We start from the raw sequence: 11,049 nt of genomic DNA, 5'->3' as shown, positions 1-11,049 counted from the left end.
ATTGCAGCCTGAAGTGTGCAATGTTCAGATCTGAACTGCTCTGTTCTTTCTGCCTTCCCCACACCCCACCTGAGTTCTGCAATTGTTTCTTCTTTCTTGTGATGCTTATACGTTAATTATGCTTCTTTCACACTGGCATGTGGCAGAATTTCTGCCACCTTGTGTCCTAACACTGCCTTTGGCATTTTCTTCCTTTTCTATTCTGCCTTCTCTGTTCCTCCATTCCTGATGCTTTTGGTCTGCTCTGTTTGAGCATCTCTTTCATATTTTCTCCTTAGCTGTTTTTCTTTTCATCTGCTTGTACTGTTCAAGGCACTGCATCTTGCCCTGACACGTCCTTGTTGCTCTCTATTTTAAGATTTACTTGGGGTCCAGGTTTTAGGTCTTTCTGCCTCCTAACGTTTGTTTTCATGATGCTTCAGGTAGAGTACTCGGTTAATGGACATATCCTATACGTTCTAACCTACTGAATATATTTTGTTTACCAAGGCAGCTCCCCTGACTTGTTCTTATGGTATTACCAAATGTCTTTGTCTCTACATAACTGCCAGATTCCCTTACCTGAAATTTTTGACACATGGTGATGGGCTCTGACAAGGATTATACTGATGTGCATACATCACTATCAGGCAAGCCTTCAAACTCCAGCTGTTGTTGCTGTTGCTTCTGCCCTCACTGACTGACAGGCAAGAATGAGAATGTCTTGGGAAGGAGTCAAAAGTCATAATGAATCTCAATTTACCAAGAACAGCAGCAACACACTACGAATGAGGAAAGAGACGGATCAGAGCAGAAGAGCAAAGAGGCGCTGGTCTAAACAGGAGTCTCTGGCCACCCCACAGCTCTTTGGCAGGTTGTATGAACAACAGGTAAAATGGTAGCAATCTTGAAAATCATCTCAAGAAACCTCCTTTTTTTGTGGCCACATGCATCTTGTATCTCATACCAGCAGTACTGACAGTGACTTTCATCTTTTGACTCATCATGGCATGCCTAAGGTGTTCTATTGTATTCAAAGAAAAATAGTTCTTTTTTACCTTTAATGGCAGTAACTGGTGTTTCGTTGTGGTAAGTAATGTTGTGGGGATGTCCACTCTGTTCTCCAGGACGGTGAAGCAACCAAGACCATCTTTAAAGACTGCTAATGGTTACATTCTTGATTCAGTCAATGCTTACAAGGGGGCTAGGGCGTTTAGTTAGTTCTGTGTAGATCCTAGAGAGATATTCTGCAAAGCACTGTGGAATAACTTTTTTTTTTTTTAATTTGTTTTATGTGGTGACCCTATGACACTGGCTAAGTACTTAACACTTCAAAAAGTTATGTTGCTCTGTGGGTCTCTGAGTGCTTAGAAACTCAGAAAATTTGGTCGTTCACATACACCTGTATCTTGAAAGCTGGCAAAGTTTTGCTCTGGGGCTTTCCTTCAGAAAGGTTCTTTGTGTTCTGGGAGGCTATGCAGAAATTGTCAATGTTCTGGGAAACAGAACTGAGAGGTGAGGTTAAAAGCTTTAGCCTAAAGCTAATGTTAATATTTAGGCTTTATAAATAAGTTTTCTGTTTTGTTATTTTGCCTGATAGAATTGCGTGTCAGTGCTAATCAATAGAAATAAATAGATTTCCTTCTTTGCTAAAAAACCAAGAAAGTGATTCTAGATATCCCAAACCTTTTATTGGAAGTAAGAGGTTGTAGAGAGGCAGACAGGTCTCTGAAATACATCTAGACCTGAATTCTGACATCATCTTTGGCATTTTGTTAATCCAATTCACTTACAGATATCTGACAGCAAACCATGGCAGCCACAGTAAATTGTGCATCTTGCTGTGAATTGTTCTTTGTTGGGAACTGTGAAATGTGGTCTGTTTTCTTTGCAAATATGCCTGGCTTCATACTTCTTTTTTTTCCCTGGCAAGAGAAAGTAGCATCACAAAATTTATGAAGTAATTCCTTTCTTAATCTAATGTAGTCTACATTAGTTTTTATAGTGGTCTTCATGACAGTTAAAAAAAAAGTCTCTATCTTTAAATAATCTGCTAAACTGATCTGCAGATCTGGGCTGAAACTGAGAGAGAGTGGTCAGAAAGAATGAGGTGTAGGACAAGGAGCAGAAAACAGGTCTTGGACTGCTAAAATAAGCTTCTATAATCTGGAGTGAAACACACCATGATCAAATGCTACTACCCCAGTGGTTTTGGGGGTGTGTAGGAAGCTAATTATGACTGGTCTCACAGAGACAGGGGTAACCTGCACAACACAGTTCATGTGCCACAGGCCTGTGTGGTGGCCTGAAAGGTTCTGATTTTGCTTCTAGCTCAGAGGCAGTCTAAGTCCTCTTAACAAAACTTATGATTTCAGTTGTTTCAGGGATGGGAAGAAGTAGTGACTGATTAAAATTATCCATTAAGGTCACCTTAAAATAAATTTATGAAGTAAAGTAAAACACTTAAAAGTGAAGAAATATAATTAAAGTTGTTTATGCATTCTTAGTTTATTACTTTTGCATATGCATTATGACAGTGTGTCTAACTGCATTTTTAATTCCTGTTTTCCAATAGACCCCAGCCCTGGGCTTTCTCCCTCTGATGAAGCAGGGTAATATTGTGAGGGAGATTTGTCTGTAGAAGCTTCACTTGCTGCAGAAATTGGGAGAGTATGGTCAGTACAGCAGGAAGCAGGAGGAAGAACAATCATGATGAGGATAGCTGAATGCTGAAGACTAGGTTTCTTGTCATGCACTTCAAACAAATGTTATTCTTCACTTGATTATTTGAATGTTCCTAATTTTATGGATAACTGACTTGAAATTGTCAGACCTCATTTGTTGTGTGGCTGAGCACTCATTGATACTTTTGTTTACTGGAAGTGAAAGTCCAGTACATACTGCTGTCTATACTGGCAAAATGGCTCTCAGTATCTCAAGCCGAGCCTCCAGCAGTGGTTGCAGACACTTTGTTCTTGGTGTCTGTCCTTCAGTCATTCTGTAATATGGATACATTGTCATCTCTTCTCATTCAACTTGTTAATGATACAGAAAGAAATCAGAATGCTGGTGAAATGTTCAGGTGCAGCAGCAGTGAGAGGCCTAGGGATATCTCTCGAGAAGTTAGTGCCCTTCTGTTCAGTGAAGGACTTAATAGTATTAATTCTTTAATAAATGCCATTTGACAATGATAATATAACAAAATATTGACTAATTGCTCAATTAGGAAGCATGATTTATCTTCTCACACTGAAGGAGCTCTGTAGGAGAACAAGGCATATCTTGGTGTAGTGAAAGACTGTCATAATCCATATGCTCAAGGGGTGGAGTCATTCAGAAGCATCTCCCATTTTAACTGCCTATTACACGGTCTTGGTGCACTTTTAACATGATTAGGAGCTCCCAGCCAGCTCTGCTTCTGTTGAGGCTGTGTCTGAACAGAGTGATGCTGTGAGCACCTGCTGAGCAGTCTGGCTGGTGCAGCCCTTTGCTACAGCCTGTGCACTTTCTCTTTCTTAGCAGAGCTGATTAATCTGAGCAGAGCAAAAAAGAGTTGAGAGCGTGCTCAGGTGTCTCTGCATGAGACTGTCCAGTGCCCCATAGACAATGTCAGGCGTTGCAGCTATAGTGGGTAGTTGCTTTTTTCCAATAATGAAGAAGGATCTTTATTAGAAAATAAATCCACTGTTGTTTCCAAAACAAACAAAAAATGGTTTCAGTAAAGGTGTAGAGCTCCTACTGCTCTTTGAAATTGTCTCAGCTGCTTAATCAGACTTCCTGAGACACTTGATAAACAGCACAGATCTTTTAATATCTTTAGTTCATTACATAAAGTAAATGTATGGCCTAAAGTAAATCACACAAGCTCTCTCTGTCTTGGCTTGTGTCTCTGCCTTGGCTGTAAAAATATTTATCAGTCTCACATGAACCTCCTGTGATCCAATTACTCATTCATTATAAATGAATCTTGAGATCCTTTGAGACACAGAAGTGGTGCAGGGTTGATGTTTTTTTAAAAAAAAAAAATTGCTAGCAAATTGCTCTAATAGAGATGCAGGCGTTCATTTCTGTGCCATCCCCTTGGCACGGAAGTGTTCAATGTATTCAGTCAAAATAGAAGGATGGTAGATACTTTTCCATGTTTTACAGTTTAGTTCTTAGATAAAAAAAATAATCAGAAGTGGTAGGAACAGATGTGATTCTGTCAGTCTGGAAAAAAACTAAATGAAAATTTTGTATTTGTTTTGTTTTTTATGTAGTTGCTTCCAAAATCCGTTACCTTCAGGAATACCACAACCGGGTTCTCCACAACATTTACCCTGTACCCTCTGGAACTGACATTGCAAATACTCTGAAATACTTTTCTCAGACGTTATTGAGGTAAGTTTTAACACATGCTCTTGAAGAAAAAAGGGCTAAAGAATTGTAGGGGGTATTGATTGACTTTGAATTGGTTGCAAGATTTAATGGGTCAATGCTCAGCCAAAAAGAGTCAGAGCATAATTTAAGTAAGGAATGGTATGAATTAATCTCTTCAGTGGCTGTTGCCCAATTTGCCCAGTTGAGCTACTTATTGAGTGGCTGATTCTAAAATAAACTTGGTTGATTACACATTTGCTTGGCCTTCCTAAGATTTAACTGAATGCACAAAGTTGTGAAGAAAGGAGTTTGTGACCTATAGAGCTTTAGATTTGTGTACTCATGACCTGCTTGACAGTCTTGGTGCCTGAGGAACCTAGAGCAATGCGCCAGACGAGCAGAACTAGGTTCTTACCGTGCCATACTTCAGCTGGCTGTCAGGATTGGGTTCTGGTTCAGTCCCTTATAATAATACGAGTGAACATGAAGTTTGTATACAGATCTGGATTTGCATGGCAGCAACAAGTCAGAATTGTTCTGAAGTGGGGTTTTGATTTAGTCCAATATTTAGTAATAACATATAGTACTAAATACCGTATGATTACAGAATACGTTTTGAATAGGAAATGCTACCTCTTGTCCTGACACAAAGACATGAAAAATTGTGGAGCTTAGTTAGGAATGATGTACATTCCACAGTGCTACATAGTGGATTCATATTTCAAATTGTTTTTAAAATGGCTTTTGACAATGAAGAGGTCTGCCTGGATTTTGGCTGGCACTAGTTTTCACATCCCAGAAAATGCAGTTGAAGATGCATCTCTGTGCATAGTGTCCTGATTTATACCTGGAAAGATTGTACCTGCTGTCAGAAGCCAGTTTGAAAAGACAGCTATTTATTTGCCTTATTTCATGAGGAAACATTAAAAAAATACAATTCACTCATATATTTATACACATACCCCTATGATGAATACAAGTTGAGAAGCAAGAATTTAATCTTGAAAGAATTACAGTAGTTCATTCTAACATTCATTGAAAGTGCATGGGATGTATCAAAATTCTTGATCTTGTTTACATGAAGGAAAGATACATAGACAGAAATACTCATTATCAGTGGAACACCTGTTCATTGCAAATTTAAAAACCTGTTTTGAAAATTGCAAGAGTAGATTGTTTAACCACTGAAATTTAGACTATTGAAGTAACTTATGGCAACCAGTAGGGCTTCTTTTTAAGCTTAATAAATTAAATTTTGTCTCATTATATTGCAGCAGTGGGGGAAAAAAACCAAATAAACAAGTTCAAAGAATCACTGAAGGTGCTTCTGAAATGTGGCTCTGTTCCCACATAAGGCTGTTTTGATGGATTATTTGCACCACACACTTAAATCACATTTAAGTAAGGTTCTATATGACAAACCAGCCTCTGCTTAAATGTTGTGGGCCTTTAAGCTGTTAAATCAAGAAAGTTGGACTTGATTCTGAACATTTTCTCTCTTGGCTGTAACTACCAAGTGCTCTAATGAGATCTATTTCTTTTTGGGCAGAAGTCCATTGGGACAGAATTAATTTAGAGTCTGCTGCTTGAAGAAAGTGTCTTTATACCACCCTGTTGCCTTCATCTTTCTCAGCAGTACAGCTGATGTCCTGTGTGGCAAATTCTTCACATTCCATGAGCAGTGATGTTTCTGGGCTTAGGGAAAAAGCTTTATACTTACTGATGATGAGAGCAGATAAGAAATCAAGGCAGCAATTGCACAACAGAAAACTCAATTTCTTTATTCCATGTTCAGAATGGGACTGAACCAAAATCCTCTTGTTGATAATGCTGAACCTTGTGGGGCAGAAGTGATACTCATACCTGATACGCAGGTCTACACAAATGGCTTTGTTCTTCATGATCTGGGAGCTGATTAGCCTCAGAACTAAAAGGATGCCAGAAACTGGAGCCAGAACTTGTATCTAAATTTAAGTGGACTGGATTCTGCTAGTAAGCTAGGTCAAATCCACATTCTAAATCCCCATAACAAGGGAATTTGAAGTGTGAGTCAAAGCCTGAGTGATATGGTTGAACCAGTATAAATTTATACACTTGCTGATACTAAGAAAGGAGCTGGATAAACAAAACACACCCTGTATTTAGTGTGGCAGATGGAAAGAAGGAAACTCCCACCCAGTGTGTGCAGGTCTCTGCAAGATTTACCCTAAAACTAAACAGACTGGTTAAGAACCTTTTTGAAGAGTGTGCTCAGAAATTTCTTTGAATATTTTGCATACTGAGTCTTCTTTCTGCCTCCTACACTGACAATCCGTTGTGCAAGGTTTAACATCAATGATAGAAGCCCATGATGGAGAATAATCTTTGCAGCTTGGGACAGAGCATATGCAATGAATTTGGGCTGCTAAGAGAATACTGATCAAATGGTAGCGAAAATACCCGTTGATTTCTGGAGATTTTGGATCTAGTCTTCACAATAGTTTGCTTGTGATCATCTACTATTTTAGGATAACTTTAAAAAATACTTCCCAGTTTGATGTGTACTCTCTTTGCAGCTGAATTTTTTAGGATAAACATTTCTTGATGAACATATGTAGTCAAAGGAATGAAGGAGGAATAGTGATTAGTCAGAGAAATTCCCTATAATGATTGGGTTTTACAGGTGTAGCTTTTACAGTTTATTATACTTTTTATCTTTCCATGTTATGGATTCATTGACTGTGTTCTTTTCAGTGGGGCATGCCCACTGTTTTGGATCACATTCATATCTGGTAGTCATTCTGCTAGCTATAGTTGGATCACACATGGAATTAATTTGCTCCCTTGCTCTGTACATAGCCTCAATAAATCACAGGCTCAGGGGTGGGGGGAACAGAAGTGGAATGGCTGAAAAAATTAAGTTCCTCATTTCGATGAACAAACATCACATAAAATCACCATACACGATGCATAGCACATTGATTCATTTAGTTCCTCCTTAATTTTCCTCTTTGGGCAAAAGCATTTACATTACAGCATGAATTTGTTTCATGCCCTGCTCATTTTCAGTGTTTTCTCCCTCATTTGAGGAATGATCTAAGACTTAATAAACATCTTACAGAACAGCTCATTCTTTCATGTTTTCTTGGAGAAAATTCTCCGTACGTATTTCTAAGTAAAATGTTTTACATAAGGAATAGTTATAAATGCCCAGTGGCTAATTAATGGTCAAGCTGGTTTTGCTGCCTTGGCAAGATGCAGTTCTCTTGTAGGCATTTTAAGAAACCTTTCTGGGAAGGCAGTAATTTTGGGGTAGATTTGCAGTAAAGATGTACAAATCTTGAAACAAGCCCTGGTAGCTTTGTCACTTGTTATGGAGCAAGTTCAGTGTGGAGTTAAGACCTGCAGACACTCCAAGTCCTCACTACTTGGTTTGAACAGAAACAGGAGCAAACTGCAGTCATTGTATCTTGGTCTTAGGGGGCTTCCTAGATTTTCAGTTTTTGACTCTTCTGTTTATTGATTTAAAACACTTGGGCCAGGCAGAAGCCTGGGTTTGAAAGTTTTTGTTTGTTTTCTAAATTTGGCGTGGTTGCAGCTGGAATTTAGATACAGTCTCATTACTTTTCCTGAAGTGAACAGAAAGATGCCCTGATCAAGATACAAGGTGGTGTGCTTTGGCCTCTCATCCATAGATGGGCCATAGATCCATGTTAAAGGAAGGGAAGCCTATAGTGCAAGCTCTCCGTCACTGCCTTACAGTTTCCAAAGCAAGGATTAATTAATACAGTAATATCCTTTCTGGAAATAAGTGCACTTGAATTGATGTGTTGGCAAGTAAAGGGATGGGTAATTGGTATCACCTGTTGGTAGACAGGGCAGGAATATAATTTAGTACCTTTTTATCTCTAAACATGAGCTGCAAAGTATGGCAAATGAACATCAAGCAAACTAAAAGGAATCAGCACTCTGATCATTTGTTTTTAAAGTCATACTAGATTTTAGGCAATTTTCTGATACAATTTCATAAACACTGTCACAACAGTCACCACGTTTCTTATACTGGACATTGGGTAACAGAAACCAAAATAATCTGCCAAAGATGTAAAGCACAATAAAAAAGGAAAAAAGAATTATGTAGTTTCTTAAAACAGACTATGATGTCTGTTGTCTCTGACTGCAAGTGTGATGGTATATTAGCCACTTGGCATAGAACTGTAATTGTAGAAGTGTTCTGTATACATGGCAAATGAATGACACCTTCTCTTATAAGCACCTTAGCAAGAGTTTAGCTTACCTGTGTAAATTGTTGAATTGACTTGTGAGGTAAGATATATCTGTGCTAAGGTGATTATATGGTAGGAATTTCTGTACTGTTAAAGAGGACAGAGGTTTCCAGAAGTGTTCCCTCTTCTTATAACTCTGTTTTTCATTAGTCAGTGGAAATTTTAATGCCACTGACTTGTCTTTTATAAGTTTTAACACTGACTTTGGGAACAGAGTTAAACCAACAGCAACTGCTTTTGGAAATCCCAACCACTGAGAGGTGCAAAATGTGCTTAAAAAAAAATAATTGTGTGGTTTAATATACTTTAAAAGTGTATAATGTTTTATAGGCACATATGGAAATTATGAACTAACCCTATAATTGCCTGATAACTAAAATATAACATTGCTTAAGTGACAGTTCATTTCTATTTAAAACAGTGGGTTTTATTTTTTAAATAAATTAGAGTAACATGTTTACAACCATGTTTACAACGTTCTTAAAACGACATAACAAGCTGGTTGACGTGTAGCCTCTATTTTGATTCCCACTAAATCATATTTATTTTTTTAAATTATCTCTCCTTTAGTTTATAGTGAGTTTTGTTGAATAATAACGTAAGTAACAGCAGCAATGTATGGTAACATACTGTCTGATCTGCAGTTACATAATTGGTCTTGCTTGCTTAGCCCTTAGATTTTTTTTAAAGGTAACTATTTATCCGAGGAGTGTTTGTATTTGTAAAGTAAAATGTTTCCTCCCTAAACATGGGCAAAATTAAAAACACACATAAACAACCATTATCATTAGCTCACAAACATATGCTAAAGACCATTTACTATATTATTTTATAACTTTTCCAAATGTAGTTTAGTTAACATTTTAGAAATATTATATTATTTCTAAATCCATGTGCCTGTTTAAACTTCATTATCTCAAATGATACTGAGTGAGTGGTCATGAAACAGTATCATAAAATACATAGACATTATTTTAATGCAATAAACATGTGATTTTTAAGACTATCTTAACAAACACACATGTTTATTCTTTGCTAAAACATGTTTCTGCAAGTGCCACACCTGTATTTTGCATGTTTTCAGTCAGCTGATTATTGGGGGGTGGTGGGAGGGGAATAAATCTCTGAAAATCCTCAAAATCTCAGAGCAAAATACCAGCCTATTTTGACACAGCTATTTTCCCATAGCAAGCACTTTTAATTCTCAGAATTTTTTTTAACTGTAAAACATGGGTAGGGCACTGAAACATGCATTTTTATATTTTTGCTCCTTATGAACCAGATAACACATGAGATGCAATGAAATTTTCCTACATGTCAATTTTTAATTCTCTTATCTTGAAGCATGAAAGTGAATGGTTGGTAGATTTGTAGACACACTGGTTTTGGTAGCAATTGCATCTTATGTGGGATGTATCTGGTGTTTTATTATTTGTTTTATAGTGTCATTTCAATGTAATGTGCTGTTCTTTGTGTCTTTGTTGTCTCTTTTTTTTCTTTGTCCCCCCAACAGCATTTTGTCCCGCACAGGGAAGAAGGAGAATCAAGATGCCTCCAATTTGACAGTGCCCATGACCATGTGTCTTTTTCCTGTGCCATTCCCACTCACCCCATCTCTAAGACCACAGGTCAGTTCCATCAACCCTACTGTTACTCGCTCCCTCCTTTACAGCGTCCTGCGAGATGCTCCATCTGAACGTGGCCAGCAAAGTCGTGATGCTCAGTTATCAGACTACCCATCTTTGGACTATCAAGGACTTTACGTGACACTGGTGACACTGCTGGATCTAGTTCCCTTGCTACAACATGGTCAACATGGTAAGCTGGCCCTTGAAACCTTCCAGTACGCTTAACTTCAGTGCTGTGAATCCATGAATGATGCATAAATGCAGTAGAAGAGATGGGCCTAAACTGACCTGGATCTGGAATTCAAATCTCCTGGGATGCATTTCTATCCAAGTGTTTGGTTTGACTTTCTTAAATAAAAGATGTTGTTTTTTGCTAACTGTGGATTTGGGTTTGAATTCTGAGGTTGCCTGATTTCTAGTGATATGCTGGTGATATGTAACTGAAATACAACAGTATGTAACAAAAATTATACAGATGGGTCTTAAAAAAAAATCTAGATTTTGAATTTGAATCTGCTGGGGTATCTTCAGACCAGTCTTTTTGGGATGGTTCTCTTAAAAAAGCAGATTGCTTGCAGATGTAAATCTGGCCTATGACGAATATGCAGATTGAGTGTTTTGGTGAAGGTCCATCTCTAAATAGAACACAGTACACATTTAATTGAAGAAGAACCATGAGAATGGTAATTTGAGATGGCTTTAAACATTCCTGGGTAAAAAGATAGCAATATCTCTGTCTGACTTACAGAAAAGCTGTATTTTCTTATGTTTTCAATTAGTTAATCACAAGATTTTTTGGTGACTGTGTTGTATTTATA

The 11,049-nt window shown here is 37.8% G+C and overlaps 1 protein-coding gene across 1 annotated transcript; it reads left to right on the top strand.

The window, feature by feature from the left end:
• Positions 1–692: 692 nt before the first annotated feature.
• On the top strand, positions 693–10,608 carry LOC104520257 (protein unc-79 homolog). The gene is made up of 4 exons (XM_010172435.1): positions 693–869; positions 2,555–2,591; positions 4,239–4,359; positions 10,117–10,608. Exons 1-4 carry the CDS (start codon positions 693–695, stop codon positions 10,454–10,456), a joined length of 675 nt encoding a protein of 224 aa, XP_010170737.1. The 3' UTR covers positions 10,457–10,608.
• Positions 10,609–11,049: the final 441 nt, after the last annotated feature.

The sequence above is a fragment of the Antrostomus carolinensis genome, unplaced genomic scaffold, assembly GCF_000700745.2.
Source record: "Antrostomus carolinensis isolate BGI_N321 unplaced genomic scaffold, ASM70074v2 Scaffold55457, whole genome shotgun sequence".
Classification (NCBI taxonomy): Eukaryota; Metazoa; Chordata; class Aves; order Caprimulgiformes; family Caprimulgidae; genus Antrostomus; species Antrostomus carolinensis.
This window is presented reverse-complemented; position numbering and strand designations above follow the sequence as displayed.

What these genes read in the sequence shown, in the direction of transcription:
- LOC104520257 (XM_010172435.1), top strand. Translation starts at nt 693, where the DNA reads ATGAGAATGTCTTGGGAAGGAGTCAAAAGTCATAATGAATCTCAATTT. An exon ending in GCAGGTTGTATGAACAACAG is followed by an intron (nt 870 to 2,554) that starts GTAAAATGGTAG and finishes GTTTTCCAATAG; the next exon opens with ACCCCAGCCCTGGGCTTTCT. An exon ending in TTTTCTCAGACGTTATTGAG is followed by an intron (nt 4,360 to 10,116) that starts GTAAGTTTTAAC and finishes TCCCCCCAACAG; the next exon opens with CATTTTGTCCCGCACAGGGA.